This window comes from Mirounga leonina, unplaced genomic scaffold (genome assembly GCF_011800145.1).
Source record: "Mirounga leonina isolate KUSES-001 unplaced genomic scaffold, KU_Mleo_1.0 Mir_447, whole genome shotgun sequence".
Classification (NCBI taxonomy): Eukaryota; Metazoa; Chordata; class Mammalia; order Carnivora; family Phocidae; genus Mirounga; species Mirounga leonina.
Window position 1 is genome coordinate 1,823,550 of NW_023270757.1, and position 19,175 is coordinate 1,842,724.

General features: G+C 44.1%; 1 protein-coding gene across 4 annotated transcripts in view; it reads left to right on the forward strand.

Moving 5' to 3' along the window:
• Positions 1-11,692: 11,692 nt before the first annotated feature.
• The window catches only part of PLIN2 (perilipin 2), an 18,257-nt gene continuing 10,774 nt past the window's right edge, over positions 11,693-19,175 (forward strand). For 3 of the 4 annotated variants that reach the window (XM_034987932.1, XM_034987929.1, XM_034987931.1), the window contains exons 1-6: positions 11,693-12,352; positions 13,750-13,801; positions 13,886-14,081; positions 15,506-15,588; positions 16,374-16,659; positions 17,502-17,683. In XM_034987932.1, the coding sequence (XP_034843823.1) occupies positions 13,772-13,801; positions 13,886-14,081; positions 15,506-15,588; positions 16,374-16,659; positions 17,502-17,683 (777 nt within the window). In that variant the 5' untranslated portion in view covers positions 11,693-12,352; positions 13,750-13,771. Of the gene's footprint in view, positions 12,357-13,749; positions 13,802-13,885; positions 14,082-15,505; positions 15,589-16,373; positions 16,660-17,501; positions 17,684-19,175 lie in introns of all 4 variants that reach the window. The other variant, XM_034987930.1, reaches the window with a different exon arrangement.

Consider the following 19,175-nt stretch of genomic DNA (forward strand, 5'->3'; position numbering starts at 1 on the left):
CAAAACAAAACAAAACAAAAAAACATACTTTGTGATTTTGAAGCAAATTGTGTGTGCCTTAACACATGATATCTCTGACAAAAAATAAATTTCACTGCAAACTGAGATTCCTTGGTAATTTGGACTATAGGTATTAAGCTACGTGTATGTTTGTGTGTAAAAGAGAGAAAGACAGACAGATTGAATGTGATAAAATCGCCCCTACTCCTTTTCTGGGAAATGCTCTTCAGTTCTTGATTTTTATCTTTCATAGGAAATTGTGTTATGAGTTAGGTAGCCAGATCATTTATTTAACAAGAATATGTTAAAAAAATTTTTAAAGATTTTATTTTATTTTTTTTTTAAGAGAGGGACAGAGAGAGAGGGAGAGAGCACAAGCAGGGGAGGGGCAGGCAGAGGGAGAAGCAGGCCCCCCACAGAGCAGGGAGCCCGATGCAGGGCTCGATCCCAGGACTCTGAGATCATGACCTGAGCCGAAGGCAGACGCTTAACTGACTGAGCCCTGAATATGTTAAAATTTACTTCAGTTACAGAATTCCCTAATAAGAATTCTCTAAAATTAAATAAATAAATAAATAAAGTAACTGGTTATGAGTTATGACCCAAATATGTGCTTGCTCACCTGTTGGAGAGCTGTCAAGAACATGATGACCTGTGTGTGTCTTCTGCCCCAGGATCCTTGAAGTTCTTACAAATACATGAAGGGAAGGAGACATGTCTTAGATGCCTAGCAAAGATACCCTGGAGTAGAGACTTGAGGATTCTTTTTTTTTTTTTTAAGCTTTTATTTATTTATTTGACAGAGAGAGAGACAGCGAGAGCAGGAACACAAGCAGGGGGAGTGGGAGAGGGAGAAGCAGGCTTCCCGCTGAGCAGGTAGCCCGATGCAGGACTTGATCCCAGGACCCTGGGATTACAACCTGAGCCAAAGGCAGACGCTTAACCAACTGAACCACGCAGGCGCCCCGAGACTTAAGAATTCTTTTTTTTTTTTTTTAAAGATTTTATTTATTTATTCATTAGAGACAGAGAGAGAGAGGCAGAGGGAGAAGCAGACTCCCAAGGAGCAGGGAGCCCGATGCGGGACTCGATCCCAGGACCCTGAGATCATGACCTGAGCCGAAGGCAGACGCTTAGCCATCTGAGCCACCCAGGCGCCTGAGACTTAAGAATTCTTAAGGAAATGATTGGTTGAGAGACTTCTCCTGGAAGTGAAACCTTGTACCTTTGGGGATGCCCCGCCACCAAGCAGTTCCAGAGGTTGGTGCTGGCTGGTTGGGAATGCGTGTTGCTTGGAAAAGGCAGGTATAGAGACCTAAAAGGGGACTAGGAACGGGTCCTGTGATCCTGCTGCCACCTCTGCTCAGTTTGTGCTCCCACACCAAACTTTTTCAGAACATTTGAGAGAATATGCCTTGGTTCATGAATCAGACTTGCGATTTTGAGACTTCTTACACTTGATCTTAGCCAAAAGGCCAAGAAGCGATGGGAGACTTCCTAACTGGCCATCTCCAAGCACTATGGGACTTCCTGACTCAGGTACATGTGTAACGTTCACAGGTGGATTTCCTAGAACAGGTGAGCTGTACCCAGTTACTGGCTTTCTGTAACCAAGTTGCTAGGTACAATTTAACAATCATCAATGACTCCTATGGCTAGGTATTTAGTTTTTGAGCAGTAAGTACACTCTAATAAAAATCTTCATTAAAAAAAACCTTTTTATTCTGTCACAGGTAATATAGTTCATTGAATTAATTAATTAGTTTCTTATAATATAGTTCATTTTAGAGAACAGAGATAAACAGTATGAAAAAAAGAACTGTAATCCTCCCACCAAATGATAACTATAATTAACATTTTGGTATATTTCCCTTTAAAATACCCATACTTTAACAAACTTTCAATAAATAGACATTTTATACTTATATGAGAAAGTTTTCCTTCCTCCTTTTATTTTAACTTAGCGATAGCTACGATGTTTCTTCTCCTTTCTTTTTTTTTCAGAATTGCTATATTATTAGTATTTTTCAAAAACAGTTGACCACAGGGTGCCTGGGTGGCTTAGTTGGTTAAGCCTCTGCCTTTGGTTCAGGCCAGGATCTCGGGATCCTGGGATGGAGCCCCGTGTCAGGCTCCCTGCTTAGCAGGCAGTCTGCCTCTCTTTCTCCCTCTGCCCCTACCCCCGCTTGTGCTTGCTCTCTCTCAAATAAATAAATAAATAAAATCTTTAAAAAAATACAGTTGACCATGGATTATTTTTATTCATCCTAATGACAACCTTGGGTGTTTTAAATATCTGTATCTTTATATTCTGGATAGAGACCCTGAGAGCTATAATGTTTCTTTATGAAAGTTTTGAGAAGATAAACAATCAGTTTGCTTTGGTTATTTAAACACACATTCTGTTCAAATGGCATTCTTTTTTACTTACATTTTTTTAGGGAGGTTATGTTTAAAAAAGAGCTTTACGCTGATTCACAGACCAAAGTCCTTGGACCTCGGTTAGAATTTCTTTAGTTTGAACAGAAAAGACGCTTTAATATTTCTATCCTCTAAACTTCAACCTGGGTTGTTTCTTTATTTCCTCCTTGAGTGTTTGTAAGTCTTTTGTCTTCAGAGAGATTTATTCAACTAAAGAATCCTGTTACTCAGACTGGAGTCATGTGGGTAACCGGGTAAATGGGTAACCGGGTAAACAGCCAACCTGGACACACAACTGTAGAAAATTTAATGTTCACCATACATTTACTGAAAAAAGCAAGCTACCAAATAATACTGATAATATAAACCTACTTTTATGAAAGTATAAGATTAGATAAATACATTTACGAAGAACAAATACAGAAATGCTATAGTCCAAAATATTACCAGTGGTTCTCTCTAGGTGATAGAGTTATGGGTGATTATTATTTCATTCGTGTTTATATTTAAATTTTTTCTTCAAGAGGCATATATTACATGTTTTCATAAATTATTTTTATAATCAAACAAAACTTTATGGTAAGATCATAGTCTTTATTGGTCAAAAATAAAATGATAGTTCAAAAAAGGAAATCCCATTTATTTCCAACATATTCTCCCTCCCAATAACTCTCCTCCTTATCTAAAACATTCATCAAGCTAAGTGCTATGTGGTTTCCTCTCAACTCTGAGAGGATGATTTTGAGAAGCAGAAAATCTGTAAGAAGAGCAGAGTGGAAAGAGGAATAAAACACCAGCATGTATTACATGTATGACATTCAATTTAATTCAGCTGTATACTACCTAGGTACGTATGGATTTAATTATTTGTCTACATTTTCAAGATTGTATTTTTCAACCTGTAAAACCAGCCCGAAGCCCCTTAATGTGGGAGAGAGGGGAGCAGTGTTTTTGAGTCCATATTCCATTACCATCCTGTTATATCTAATCAGGATCTAAGTAATGAGTGTAAATGGTGAAGGGGAGGTGCATGGTGGTAGCTAACTGATCTGTATCTCAGTTTCAGAAACATTGTCTTCCCCTTCTCCTGGGACAGTAGATTAGAGTGGTTTTAGTTTGCTAAAGCCAAACATGAAGATTTCTGCAGTCTTGGAAAAGCAATGTAGCTCTCAGAGATGTGCACCAGCATAACTTTATGTCACATACTTTTTTTTTTATTTTTTTATTTCAGTGTTCTAACAGTTGAGGATCATCAAAGACAGATTGATTTTGGTTTGTTTGTTTTTACAGATCTGTTAAAATGACATCAGGATTATTCAACCCCAATATGGTCTTAAATTTTAGAAGGTCAACTCTGAATTCTTTTTTTTTTTTTTTTTAAGATTTTATTTATTTATTTGACAGAGAGAGACACAGCGAGAGAGGGAACACAAGCAGGGGGAGTGGGAGAGGGAGAAGCAGACTCTCCGCTGAGCAGGGAGCCCGATGCGGGGCTTGATCCCAGGACCCTGGGATCATGACCTGAGCTGAAGGCAGACGCTTAACCATCTGAGCCACCCAGGCGCCCCCGCTTTTTGGATTTTTCTGTAATAAAATATTGAATTGAATGTAAAACTTCAGATAATTGGCTCAGATAAAAGGAATGACTCATCCTTGGATGACACAAATTGAACTTCACCTTGAGAGTGTGTCATTCTTCAGTTCAGAGAGTGGGATGATTCTGGAAGTGGCCCTGGCAGTGGTTGGTAACGTCATGTTTCCCTAACTTTCTCAGTTGTTTGGTGAGTCATTAAGGATTGTTAATATTAGGGGCACCTGGGTGGCTCAGACGGTTGAGCCTCTGCCTTCGGCTCAGGTCATGATCCCGGGGTCCTGGGATCGAGTCCCACATCGGGCTCCCTGCTCCTTGGGAGCCTGCTTCTCCCTCTGCCTCTCTCTCTCTCTGTCTCTCATGAGTAAATAAATAAAATCTTAAAAAAAAAAAGGATTGTTAATATTAGCTTTGTCAGAAGCCAGGCAAGGAAAAGAATTTTTGCCAAATCACATTCCAGAGCTAGGATGTAGAACGAGGGTGAATATAATGGCTAAGTCACTCCTGAAACTTTTGGCTCAGCCATCGTTCCAAAATTAACATACTTAAACAAAAACCAGAAACAAATCACTCTTTTCCTGCCCCTACTTCCTACTTTGCTCTTGCCTAATAGGAAGACTCAGAGAAACGGAAGGATCAGGCATCTTAAAAATGAAAGCAGGCCACAAGGACAGGTTCCCAAGGGTGACAGGCCACAGCTTTGGCCTCCAACAAAAGATGAGGCAGCCATCTGAGGAGAAGGTGCTTGGCTGCAGATCTGTGCCTCAGGCCATTTTCATGCAACAGAGGCACAAGAGACCCACTGAGTGAGATAGATATCAGTAGGGTTTCTTCCTGATCTGGAATTCTATGGTTGTCCTCTGGGCTTTGTGGCCACAAATTAAAATGACCTGATTACAATTCTTAATTCCCGAGAAAGAGCAAAAAAGATGTAAATGTGGTCACCACAGGTCTGATGTCCTTGGGGAACTGATTAAGCCTGGAGACTGACACACAGGTAGTATACGGGGTGTGTGTGTGTGGGGGGGTATGTGTGTTTGAGGCAGACTTTTTTTTTTTTTTAAGATTTATTTATTTGACAGAGACAAAGTGAGAGAGGGAACACAAGCAGGGGGAGTGGGAGAGGGAGAAGCAGGCTTCCCGCCGAGCAGGGAGCCCGATGCGGGGCTCGATCCCAGGACCCTGGGATCATGACTGGAGCCGAAGGCAGTTGCTTAACCAACTGAGCCACCCAGGTGCCCCTTGAGTTATATTTTTGTATATATTGTGGGGAGGCCATGGAGCCAGTCATCTCAGGGTCTGGTTTCAACTCTACCAGCTATGGTGCCTTAGGCAAATCACTCAGCTGCTTTGTCCCCTAGAAGTCTGGCTGGAATGCAGTATGTTTCACTTTTCTTGGATTACCTGCATCAGGATGACCTGAGCTACTTTTTAAATGTTTCTGGACTTTTTTTTTTTTTTTAAGATTTTATTTATTTTTTTTATGTGAGAGAGAGAGCACAAGCGGGGGGGAGGGGCAGAGGGAGAGGGAGAAGCGGACTCCCCGCTGAGCATGGAGCTTGATATGAGGCTTAATCCCGGGACGCTGGGACTGAGGCACCCAGTCGCTCCTCTTTTTTTTTTTTAAAGATTATTTATTTATTTACTTATTTATGTTATTTGAGAGAGAGAAAGAGGGAGAGAGAGAGCATGAGCTAGGAGAGGGCAGGAGGAGAGGGCAGGAGGAGAGGGAGAGAATCTCAAGGTGACTCTGCCCTGAGCAAGGAGCCCATTGTCGGGCTCCATCCCATGACCCTGAGATCATGACCTGAGCCGAAATCAAGAGTCAGACACTCGATTGACTGAGTCACTCAGGTACCCCCTGGACTATTTCTTAAATTTGGTGAAAAAGAATCTCTGGGGATGAGGTCCCAGAATCTTTATTTTTATTTTTAAAGATTTTATTTATTTATTTGACAGAGAGAGAGATAGCGAGAGCAGGAACACAAGCAGGGGGAGTGGGAGAGGGAGAAGCAGGCTTCCTGCCAAGCAGGGAGCCCGATATGGGGCTCCATCTCAGGACCCTGGGATCATGACCCGAGCCAAAGGCAGACGCTTAACGACTGAGCCACCTGGGTGCCCAGAATCTTTATTTTTAAAAAGTGCCCCAGGCCATTGTCATGCACACAGGGACTCACTGGATGGGACCATCAGTGGGATCTCTTTCTGCTCCAAAATTCTGTTCATTCTCATCACCTGAATTTTACTTAGCTCTATTTTCTGTGAACAAAATGAAATTAAAAGGAGAAAGGCAATGACACTAGCTAAGAACCTATTATTTGCCTGGTGCTATGTTTGGGGTCTTATACTCATTGTCTTATTTTTCTGCACAATAATCCTTCGAGGTAGGTGTTATTGTTATCACACAGTATACATAAATTCCAAGTTGGAACTCTGTACAAACTTCCAACTATACGATGAATAAGTTCTGGGGATGTAATATACAGCATGATGACTATAGTAAACAGTACTGCTTTGTATATTTCAAAGTTGTAGAGAGTAGATTTTAAAAGTTCTCATCACATACACACACAAATTGTCACTATATACTATGATAACTAACCTTACTGTAGTAATCCTTTTTCCATATATATGTATATAAAATAACTGCATTGTACACCTTAAACTTACACAATGTTATATGTCTACTGTATCTCAATAAAACTGGAGGGGAAAAGTCAGGGTTCTGATTTCAAAGTCAATTTTTTTGTTGTTGTTTGTATGTTTGTTTGTTTGTTTACTTATTTTTGCCACAGTCTCATGCTATAGTAAGAAACCACAGAAGAACTTATAATTGGTAAGCTCTAGTGTAGCACCTTATCTTAATACAATAGATTACTATTTTAGGATCTGTTTCTTCATCCTTGTTAATCACTGAGCTTCTCCTATTGTGAATGTTAATTACCTGATTTGATGATGATAATATGAAAACAGTAAGCTTCACTGTATTCTTTGCCTTCTTTTTCTCACCTATTTAAAATGTATTCTTCTGGGGTGCCTGAGTGGCTCAGTCGGTTGAGTGTCTGCCTTAGGCTCAGGTCATGATCCCGGGGTCCTGGGATCGAGCCCCACATCGGGCTCCCTGCTCCACAGGAAGCCTGCTTCTCCCTCTCCCACTCCTCCTGCTTGTGTTCTCTCACTGTGTCTCTGTCAAATAAATAAATAAAATCTTCAAAAAATAAAATCTATTCTTCTTATAATCTATGCGTTTTCTGAGGCAAGAGGCAATCTAAGTCCTTTGTGTGTGATAGGGAATAAATTGGATATAAATAAATAACAAAAAGTAAGCTATATTATGAATTCATTTAATAATTGCATTCACTTAGGGGCGCCTGGGTGGCTCATTTGGTTAAGCAACTGACTCTTGGTTTTGGCTCAGGTTGTGACCTTGGGGTCGTGGAATCGAGCCCCATGTGTGGCTCTGCACTGAGCATGGAGTCTGCCTGAGATTCTCTCTCCCCCTCTCCCTCTGCCTCTCCCACGCCTATGTTCACGCTCTCTCTCTCTCTCTCTAAAAAATAAATCTTTAAAAAAATAATTGCATTCACTAAAATAGAAAAAAAATACATGAAGTTGTGATACCCCCACGATAATTTCAGTTTATGAAATCTCAAACCTATAACTAGCTATAAGATGGAGGGAAAAGAAATAAATTAGACAAGACATGGATTTGAAATTTGGTGAGATCTATCTTTTGTATGCTTCTACTTGAGTTATCTATTCAAATAGAGAAGAGAAGGGGCCCTGGCAGGCTAAATATGAAATCCTTTGAGAAGGATAAGGAGGTTGGTTTGTTTGGAAACTAAGTCAAGACAAAGGCCATGTGAAAGAGGAGCTGCCTTTTCCTCTCCAAGGTATTTGGAAGGGAATAAAAGAAGAATGGCAGTTTGGGCACGATTAGGAAAGTAGATGAATTGGGTTATCCGAGAAATTCTTCCTGCTGGTGACCAGTTTGCATGGAGTTTGAACTGGTCAAAACAGAAATCATCTGGCCTCCTGACTCATTAGTTGTGACCCATTATTTTTGTCTCTGGTTCATGAGAAAAGCAGTTTTATCTAATTTCCAGCTCAGATGAAAAGAAAAAAACATAGTATTTTTCTCCTGTGTTTGGCTGGGCTGTCTTATGATAAGGGAATAAGGAAAAGGCACCTGTCTGGTTTGGGATAATGTTTATAGGAAGAACATTGTAACACATAAACAATGTATTGTTCTTTTTTGTATTAAGACAATACAGCTGGAAGGAATGCTAGATACCATCTAACTCCTTCATATAGGCATTGAGGCCTATGAAGGTCAGGTGTATTCACTGCCTAAGAGCACACACCATAGATTTGGGAGCCAGACCTACTTGATTTGAGACTCGGTTCTGCCATTTACAAGTTTGTGGCCTTGGGGCTGAGGAGGACCTCAAAGAGAAGAGCTGTGTGGCACAGAGTGAGTAGTTTGCCAGATGGGCGAGAGACTGAGGGTATGTCCAAAGAGGGAGGGCTGGGAGGGAGAGAGGGCTGCATGGTGGAGTCAATGCAGGTGGATGTAGCTGGAGCACCCTGGAGTGGAGAGAATAAGCCAGGGAGAGAACCTGTTTTTTGTTTTTGTTTTTTAAAGACCTTATTTTATTTATTTGACAGAGAGACACAGCTAAAGAGGGAACACAAGCAGGGGGAGCAGGAGAGGGAGAAGCAGGCTTCCCACCGAGCAGGGAGCCCGATGCGGGGCTCGATCCCAGGACCCCGGGATCATGACCTGAGCCCAAGGCAGACGCTTAACGACTGAGCCACCCAGGTGCCCCAGAACCTGTTGTTCTGACTTTGGAAGAGGAAAGTTCATTGCCAGGTTTTTTTTTCCTTGCTATTTCACTATTACTTTGTATCAATTATATACTCAAAGAAGGCTGAGCTGCTACAAACTCTGGGATAGTTTTCTTTGTCCACAGGGTCTCCCAGTTTGTTGCTCAGGAAGAGGAGGCAGGGCTTGGGTTGTTGCTGGTCCTTTGGAGCCCCTTCTACTTCCCCTGTGAGCTGAGCTCTCTTCAGCCCAGGGCCCAGCATGGCTCTCTTGGACAAAAGAGCTCTGGGTGTGGTTATAAAACAATAATAGCTACCATTTCTAGGTATTTGGCATTATTCTGTTGAGTGTATTGATTCATTTAGTCCTTGCAAAACATCTTTTTTCTTTTCTCAACTTTTCAAAACTTACCTAGAGAAGTAGAACATACATGCAAAAAATATATAGGTTTAATATATGATACATATATCAAAGTATAAATTCATTTAAGTTTAATAAAGTTTCACAAAAAGAGCACAAACATGTCACTAGCTCCCAGCACAAGAAAAAAATTAGCAGTGGGGCACCTGGGTGGCTCAGCTGGTTAAGTGACTCTTGATTTCAGCTCAGGTCATGATATCAGAGTCGTAAGATCTAGCCCTGCGTTGGGCTCCGTGCTGAGCGTAGAGCCTGCTTGGGATTCTCTTTCTCTTTCCCTCTCCCTCTGCCCCCGCCCCTAATTATCTATCTGCCCCCCGCCCCCCCGCCACCGCCGGCCCCCGGTGTATGGTATGTGCTTTCTCCTACTCTCCATCAAAAAAAAAAAAAGGAAAGAAAAACTTAGCATCACTCAAAGGGCTTTCGCCGGCCGCATCCAGTCACTAGTCCTCCTCAGGCCCCAAAGCAATGGCCATCTTTACTTCTAACAGCAGAACTTAGTTTGCTTGTTTTGTACAGTGTTACTTGTCTGCAGTTTCTTTCATTTACATTACATTGTATATGATTACAGGTCCAATCATTTTCTTTCATTGCTACATTATTTCCTCTACCTTGTCTCTTGAAACATTTAAAGCCCCAGAAAAGTTGAAAAACGAGTACAGTGAACACCCATATGCCCTTTATTTAGAGCACGGAGGACTATTATTATTTCCACTTTATAGGTGAGGGAACTAAGGCAAAGAGAAATTAGGTAATTAACCTAGGTCATGCCTCTAGGATGTAGTCTTGCATAACTTGCTGCTTACCCATATGGGCAAATCCCATAACTTGTCTGAGGCTGTTCCTTCATTAATAAGATGGGTTTCCAGACTTTTGTGAGGCTGAAATGTGAGGAACATGTGAAAGTGCTATGTGAGCACTACAGGGGCTCAAAAAGGGTATTAAAAATGCAGGCTCCTGGGTCTCCCTACAGATCCTGGCTCAGTAGGTCTGGGGTAGGAGGCAGAATGTTTAACAAACACCCTAGGCTTTTGATTGAGGCTCGAATCCCCTACCACAGTATGAAAAAACACTTCTATAAAACAATGATTCCCAAACTTCAGAGACTATCAGAATCACCTTGAAGACTTGGACATTAATCTTGCTGCCCGCTCCACATTCACTGACTCTGGAAGACAAAAGAGGGTTGTAGGTGTTACCTGCTCTATCCATCCTCTTGTGGGCTTGGCCTCAAGATTAGTCCCTGGAGCCCTCTCCCTTAGAGGCACAGAAAAACAAAAGGGGGCGCCTGGGTGGCTCAGTCGGTTAAGCGACTGCCTTTGGCTCAGGTCATGATCCTGGAGTCCCGGGATTGAGTCCTGCATCGGGCTCCCTGCTCGGCGGGGAGTCTGCTTCTCCCTCTGACCCTCCTCCCTCTCATGCTCTCTCTATCTCATTCTCTCTGTCTCAAATAAATAAATAAAATCTTTAAAAAAACAAAACAAAACAAAAGGAAGCTTGCTCATCCTTAAGGAGGACAAATGTCTCAAAAGGAAAAGCTGTTTGTAGGTGAAAGGGCAAGAGCGTTCTGTTGCAAAATGAGAGGTCAGATGGGAGGGAAGTAAAAAAAAAAAAAAAAAAAGACCCATCGAGTCATTACTCAAAAGTCAATATTCTGGCCCTCTTACATCAGAGCAGGGGTTAAATTAACAACTGGCACACCAAACACGTGCTTACAGCCCCAAGAAACCTGGAACACCAAAAAGAAAAGAATAAAGAGAGAGAATTTGATTGCTTAAAGCATTGAAAATGTCAACATCGTGGGGCAAAACCTAAAAACCAACTCAGTACCTTTTTGGATTTTCTAATATTTATCTTAGGGTTTAGCACTGTGTTTTATTATGAATCACATGGTGCGAGAAGGAGGGAGACATACCGTATTTTCTCGCTGAGGGCCTCTAGATGTCTGAATCCGGTCTTGCATGAGGGATACATTTTTAATGGGTCAGTCTGGAGCTTTAAATATGCTCCCCTGCCATCTGCCAACTGTCCCTTCCTTAGTTCCCCGTGGGAGAGTGTGAGGGGGTGAAGGCCGGCGGCAACAGCCCCTGGCTGGTCGGGGGAAAGTCCACGGAACTCCTACGCTGCCCGGGCCCGTTGCACAACTTGTTTGCTCAGATCATCTGGTGCAAGTCCCTGCATTTTTTTTTTTTTTTAAGATTTTATTTATTTATTTGAGAGAGAGAGAATGAGAGACAGAGAGCATGAGAGGGAGGAAGGTCAGAGGGAGAAGCAGACTCCCTGCTAAGCAGGGAGCCCGATGCGGGACTCGATCCCGGGACTCCAGGATCATGACCTGAGCCGAAGGCAGTCGCTTAACCGACTGAGCCACCCAGGCGCCCAAGTCCCTGCATTTTAAAAGGCGAAAAAACTGGAACTCAAATGTTGGCGATTTAACTTCCTACCTCTCTTTCTTTTAAAAAGCACAACGTACAATTAAAAAAAAAAAGCCACCTTGCATAATAATCAGCATAGACAGCTATCATCCTGGAGTGGTTGGGGCTTTTAAGTGTCGCTCAGAAAAAAAGAGGGGGACCAACCACGGTATTCCAAGGCCCTTTTTGGACACTGCGACTCAGCTTTAAATTAGAAATACATTCGAAGGACTGACTTTAAAGACAGAAGAGCAACAAAAGAAGCTCTACGGGCCGTCATCGGGTTAGAATTGCACAAAACTTAAGAAGTGATTTACGTGCTAAAAATAAGTCTAGCAGCCAGGGTTTCCATTTTAAAGACAGTTCTATTTATTCCGAGGACTGACGGGAATCAACAGGTTACCGGTCACTGGTGCGCGCGACTCCGCCGCCTCCGCCTTTGGCAAAACCCCGGAGCCGGGCTGCGCGCCGGCCGCCTCCGCCACGGGCCTCCCTGCCCCTCGGCCCCTCTCCCCTGCAGGGCGCCCGTCCGGGCGGGGCCTGGGGCAGGTTCGCGGCCCGGGCCGCCGGTCACGTGCTGCGGAGGCGCGGGCCGGGCGGGGTATATAGGCCGGTCGCCCGCGCCCCCGCTTGGAACGCCGCGCGGGACTCGCCGGACCGGGGTCTTTGCGCTGCTGTGGGTCGGTAGGTGCGCGCCCGCTCCGTGCGCCGCGGGCTGGCGTGGGGGGGGGGGGGCCCGCGGGGCTCCAGGCTGGAACACGGTGGCCCCGGAGCCCGTCCGCCTCGCCGCCTCGCCGCCTCGCCGCCTCGGGGCGGTTTCCGGGTCGGGGCTGGGAAGGGGCGGTCTCCCGGGCCTGCGCTGTCCGCCTTTGCTGTCGGCCTTGGAGGCTCTTCTGCCCGCAGCTGCAGTGCGGGTAGAGCTTCTGGGCTTGGGTGCGGGGTAACAGTTTCCATTTGTCCCGCAAGTACGTTACTGGAAAGGAAATGAGCTAGCAAATTATGGGGTTCCAGCGACAGCGAGGCTGTGGATACTGGCGCCTGACTTGCGCCCTAAGAAGGGCTCTTACTCATTTCCTGCAGCACTGGGACCCTCGGCGGCCGGAGGGTGAGCTGCCCGGCTCTAAAGTGGCGGACAGCGGGCCGTGCAGGTTCTTCCTTCCCACTCTGCGGCTTAGCAGTGAGGCAGTTTTATGTGCGTGTATTCGGGTCGTTGGAGGCGCTAAATTTCCACTGAAAAGCCTCCTGGGTTGTTTCTCGATTTCTCGGAGCTCTTGCGCTTAGTTTCCCCTAGACGAGTTGCAGTCCTTTCCCCAAGGAAGGAATAAATCCCCCCAAAGTGTTTCCACTTGATAGTCCTGTCAAAAATGTCTTCTACTTGAGAGATCTCTCTCTCTCTCTCTCTTTTTTTTTTTTTACAGATTTTATTTTATTTTATTTATTTCTTTTAAAGATTTTATTTATTTGAGAGAGAGAATGAGAGACAGAGAGCATGAGAGGGAGGAGGGTCAGGGGGAGAAGCAGACTCCCTGCCGAGCAAGGAGCCCGATGCGGGACTCAATCCTGTGACTCCAGGATCATGACCTGAGCCGAAGGCAGTTGCTTAACCAACTGAGCCACCCAGGCGCCCTACAGATTTTATTTTTAAGTAATCTCTACACCCAACATGGGGCTTGAACTCACAACCCCAGGTCAAGAGTCTCATGCTCTACTGACTGAGCCAGACAGGCGCCCCTCTCTTTAAATTTTATAATGTGGATTTTAACTTGGTTCCAATGTTTTTGTGAACAGATGCTCCTCTTTGAAAGGCGGTGGACAAATAAGACCAACATCTCACCAATGCAATGTCTTTGCTTTTATCCCCCTCAGACCGTCTTTTCTATTGGAACTTTACCCATAATTTCTGAAAGCCGGCCTCAGAACATGTTTGCCCAGGGCAGAGCTCGGAGCTAGAGGGTGGGGAGAAGTGCAGAAGGCTACCTCATCTTGAATTTTTCTCTTCTTGAAATTCTCATTTACTTGGGTGGGGAGTGAATCTGAGAGAGTCTTATCCTGGTGTCCTGAAACCAGTTTCTCTTCCACAGATTTCTTTCTCCAAGAATAAAAATGGCATCTGTTGCAGTTGATCCACAACCGGTATGAATTTTAAATACGGTTTCTTGATCCCTTTCCCTCCCTGTCTGTTTTGAAGGAGTTAACACTTGCCATGCTTGGTTGCAGAGTGTGGTGACTCGGGTAGTCAACCTACCGTTGGTGAGCTCCACGTACAACCTCATGTCCTCAGCTTACATCAGTACGAAGGATCAGTATCCGTGCTTGAAGTCTGTGTGCGAGATGGCAGAGAAGGGTGTGAAGACCATCACTTCCATGGCTGTGACGAGTGCTCTGCCCATCATCCAGAAGCTGGAACCACAGAGTGAGTTCTGATTTTTTTTAAAGATTTATTTATTTATTTGACAGAGAGAGACAGCAGAGAGACACAACGAGAGAGGGAACAAGCAGGGGGAGGGGGAGTAGGAGAGGGAGGAGGAGGCTTCCCACTGAGCAGGGAGCCTGATGTGGGGCTTGATCCCAGGACCCAGGGATCACAACCTGAGCTGAAGGCAGATGCTTAACGAGTGAGCCATCCAGGCGTCCCTCATGACCTATTTTCAAAAGTAACCTCTTTGAGGGGCGCCTGGGTGGCTCAGTTGGTTAAGCGACTGCCTTCAGCTCAGGTCATGATCCTGGAGTCCCGGGATGGAGTCCCTGCTCAGCAGGGGGAGTCTGCTTCTCCCTCTGACCCTCCCCCCTCTCATGCTCTCTCTTTCTCTCATTCTGTCTCTCAAAGTCTTAAAAAAAAAAAAGTAACATCTTTGAGATGTAATTAACACACCATACAGTTCACCTACTTAAAGTGTACTCAAGTATCTTTACAACTGATTTTAGAACCTTTTCATCACCTCGGAAAGGAACCTCCTACCAGTTTCTGTTTAAGATGATGAAAAAGTTCTGGAAATAATAGGGTGATAATTGCTGCACATCATTGTGAATAAACTTAATGCCACTGAATTATGCATTTTATATACCTAGGAGTGGGATTGCTGAGTCCTCTAAGAACCATGTAAGCTTTTGAGGCACTGCCAGACTGTTTTCCAAAGCAGCTGCACCATTTTACATTCCCCCCAGCAGCGTATGAAGGGTCCCATGTCTTCATGTTATTAACTGCTTTTGAGTAAAGGTTTAAATCATTCCTCTAAATGGTTAGATCATGGACTTTCAGGACTATAAGAAACCTTTAGAGACCGGTTTTCCAACTCTGCTCCTTCCCAGATGAACTTGGTATTAGCTTAGCACTTGGGTCAGTCATCATTGGAAGGGAAGTTTAGACTAAAAACGGCTTGCTGGGCAGATCCAGGGTGCTGTTAGCATACTGTTCGCTGGTGACAAACCAAAATACGCTGCCACTTACGGGATTAAGTGGAGGTAGGGATTAAACTGGAGTGGAAATGCTAATTTTGAGAGTTTTCAGTTATCTCACTCCCGGAATGATGGTTCAGGTGAAGCCTGGCTTCTCTTGGCATTAACCTTAGATACCAGTTGATGAGGAAGAAGCTGCCTAGCCAGCTTCCTACCTGGCTTGTCACAGCCTCGCTGCTCCCTCCCACCCCCTTATTTCCCTGTCAGTAGAAGACAGTTGCCAGCAACCTGCTGCTGAGCTGGAAACACTAGGCAATGCATTGTGTAGTGAATGAAGATCAACATTCTTGCTATTCTTTAAGGCCAAAGGTTCAAGGTCTAATGTAGTATGTATTCATTCGTATCTGCACTTAACATTTTCCCCGTTTGTGCTTCTTCTAGTTGCGGTTGCCAATACCTATGCTTGTAAGGGGCTAGACAGGATTGAGGAGAAACTGCCTATTCTGAATCAGCCAACAAACCAGGTGAGCTTGGGCAAAGTGCTAAGGCTTGCCACTGCACACGTCTTCATGTTCTGTTTGGCACAGGCTGTGCATCTCACAAACAGGAACTGTTCTCTCCTCCTGGACGTATTTTTGGAAAGGCCACTCCCTCACTTGCTGAATTAGCGTCAGGTTTTGTTTAAGACGCAGACATGAACTAGCCACTTTTGGGCTATAATGCTTATGGTCTGATCTTTATTAATTTGTGGTTTTGCCTCTGTAGATGATATTGCTCTCACAAATAGCTGATTCCCATGTGGCATTAGAGAAATGTAGACGTGGTGTTTAGAATCTTTTCTCACTTGGTATCTGAGAGCACATCCAGTAGGAGGGAGAATAACCTCTCTGCCCCTGTGTTGGCCTTGTGGGGCTGTGTGCATCGGGCCAGCTGGGCATGGTACCTCTGTGTCTGCTCATAGGCATGCGTGAGCTACTCTCACTGTAAGCATGTCAGCATGGAAAATGCCATTCTTTTCTACAGTACTCCTTCTGCCTTATTAACACATTCACCTGGTTTAAAAAAATTCTAAAACAAATTTTACATCATTTTACCTCATTTGCTCCTCCAACAACCCTTGAGTGGCAGCAGGTAGGGCAGATAAGCTGCTAAGGAAATTGAGGCTTATCAACTCTTAGTGACTCGCCTAAGACCTAAAGCTAGAGAGTGACAGGGCCAGATTGCTTCCTTAGCACTTCAGCGAGGCTGCCTTAGTTAATACTTAGCCTGTACTGCTCCTCAGCCAAGCAGTGTGTTTTTCTATTTGTAGGTTGTTGCCAATGCCAGAGGTGCTGTGACCGGGGCAAAAGATGCTGTGACAACTGCTGTGACCGGGGCCAAGGATTCCATGGCCAGCACCATCACTGGGGTGATGGACAAGACCAAAGGAGCGGTGACTGGCAGTGTGGAGAGGACCAAGACTGTGGTCAATGGCAGCATTAACACAGTCTTGGGAAGTCGGATGATGCAGCTGGTGAGCAACGGAGTAGAAAATGCACTCACCAGATCAGAGTTGCTGGTGGACCAGTACCTCCCTCTCACGGAGAAAGAACTAGGTAATTGGGGGCGCCCGGGTGACTCAGTTGGTTAGGCGTCCGCCTTCGGCTCAATCCTGGGGTCCTGGGATCCAGCCCCACACCAGGCTCCCTGCTGAGCGGAGTCTGCTGCTCCCTCTCCCTCGTGATCGCGCTCTTGCTCACTCTCAAATAAGTAAATAAAAAAATTTTTTTTTTTAAAGAACTAGGTAATTGGATTTTTGTCTTGAACTCATGGTTTATATCTTAAAGCAGTCTTTTAAAACTGCTTCATTGAGATCTACTTCATATGCCATAAAAGTCACCTGTTTGAGTCTGAGTTAGAGTTGCCCAGCCATCACCACAATCCAGGGGTGCAACGTTTCTGTCATGCCCGAAGACCCTTTGTGCCTGCCCGTAGTCTGTCTCCCTATCCTTTCCTGGGCAACCACTAATCTTTCTATCTCTGTAGACTTTCTGCTAAAGCAATCTTAAGTTTCACATTGAATTCTGCATAGTAAGTTTGGAAACCTTGGGGAGAAATGAACTCAGAGAAGTTTTCTATAAATACATTGTCTTTAATGGGCTGCTTTACAGAAAATCGTTAAACATTCAGGGCCTACTGTGTGCCAAATCCTGTGTTGCCCAAGAAGCTCACTCTAACGGATTGAGACCTGTGTAGATAAAAATGTCAGATGCAGTGATATGTATGCGTTGGGTGGTCAAGCCCAGCAGCAGGCAGGAGCTGTCTTGGGCAAATGAGAACATAATTGCTAGGTGGGTAGGTAGAATCGACCAGGTAAGATCCAGGTTAGAGGCCACGCCTCATCAGTTTTAGCTGGGATCCCTTATGTTTTTTTGTCCCTTTTTTCCCCTAATTTCAGAAAAAGAAGCAAAAAAAGTTGAAGGGTTTGATATAGTTCAGAAGCCAAGTTACTACGTTAGACTGGGATCCCTGTCTACCAAGCTCCGTGCACGTGCCTACCAGCAGGCTCTCAGCAGGGTTAAAGAAGCCAAGCAGAAAAGCCAAGAGACCATTTCTCAGCTCCATTCCACTGTTAATCTGGTGAGTAAAACTTCATTTAAAGATAGCTAAAGTGAGGGGCGCCTGGGTGGCTTAGTTGGTTAAGCCACTGCCTTCGGCTCAGGTCATGATCCTGGAGTCCCGGGATCGAGTCCCACATCGGGCTCCCTGCTCAGCAGGGAGTCTGCTTCTCCCTCTGACCCTCCCCCCTCTCATGTGCTCTCTCTCTCCTCTCATCCTTTCTCTCAAATAAATAAATAAAATCTTTAAAAAAAAAAAAAAAAGATAGCTAAAGTGAGTTCATTTATCTCAAGGGCTGAGAGTAAATGTAGTCATGAAATCCAAGAATTTTATTTTTTTATTTTTTTATTTTTTTAAGATGTATTTATTTTATTTATTATTATTTTTTTTTATGTTAGTCACCATACAGTACATCATTGGTTTTTGATGTGGTGATCCATGATCCATTGTTTTCGTATAACACCCAGTGCTCCACGCAGTACGTGCCCTCCTTAATACCCATCACCGGGCTAACCAATCCCACCTCCCTGCTCCCCTCTAAAACCTTGTTTGTTTCTCAGAGTCCGTAGTCTCTCATGGTTCGTCTCTCCTTCCGATTTCCCTCCCTTCATTTTTCCCCCTTCCTTCTCCTAATGTCCTCCATGCTATTCCTTGTGTTCCACAAATAAGTGAAACCATATGATAATTGACTTTCTCTGCTTGACTTATTTCACTTGGCATAATGTCCTCCAGTCCCATCCATGTTAATGTAAAAGTTGGGTATGCATCCTTTCTGATGGCTGAGTAATATTCCATTGTATATATGGACCACAACTTCTTTATCCATCTGTTGAAGGGCATCTTGGCTCTTTCCACAGTTTGGCTGTTGTGGACAGAAATCCAAGAATTTTAATCTTAATGAAAAACCCAGTAGAGAAATGGGCAAAGAGTACATAAACAACTCACAGAAAAGCGAGTATAGATAGCTGAACCCTAGGAGGCCATGTTAGTCTCACTGTGAGGGGCCCAATTACAGATGTTTCTCTTGGCCTCTCACACTGGCAAAGCTTGGTGGCTTGATGCTGTGGGTAATGAGGTAGGGAAAGAGGTAGGCATGTACTTGTGCACTTCTGGGGGATACAGGGACAGTTCTGGGCAAATTACAAACACTTCTATGCCTTCAGCTGTTTTATTTTTGGAAATGTTTTCTATCCACACTTAAAGAAGTTCAGAGTTGCAAAACCCTATAAGCAATGCCTGTCAAGTAATAGGAAACTAAATTGCTACATCATAAAAGAGCTATTGTGTAGCCATTGAAGTTGCCAAGTTACAGAAGAGTATGTATCGTACTGCCATTAGAAACCAGTTTGGAAAGACATAGCTGGCAACAGGGAAGAGGAGGTTTTAATTCCTTTTCCTTGTCATTTTATCTTCTGTGAATATACGTATTAAATTTGAGTTGCCTTACCTGTGCTAAACTGGAGGTAAATTTGGAGACTGTGGTTTAATAGTTAAATAGAGGCAGTAAAGAACT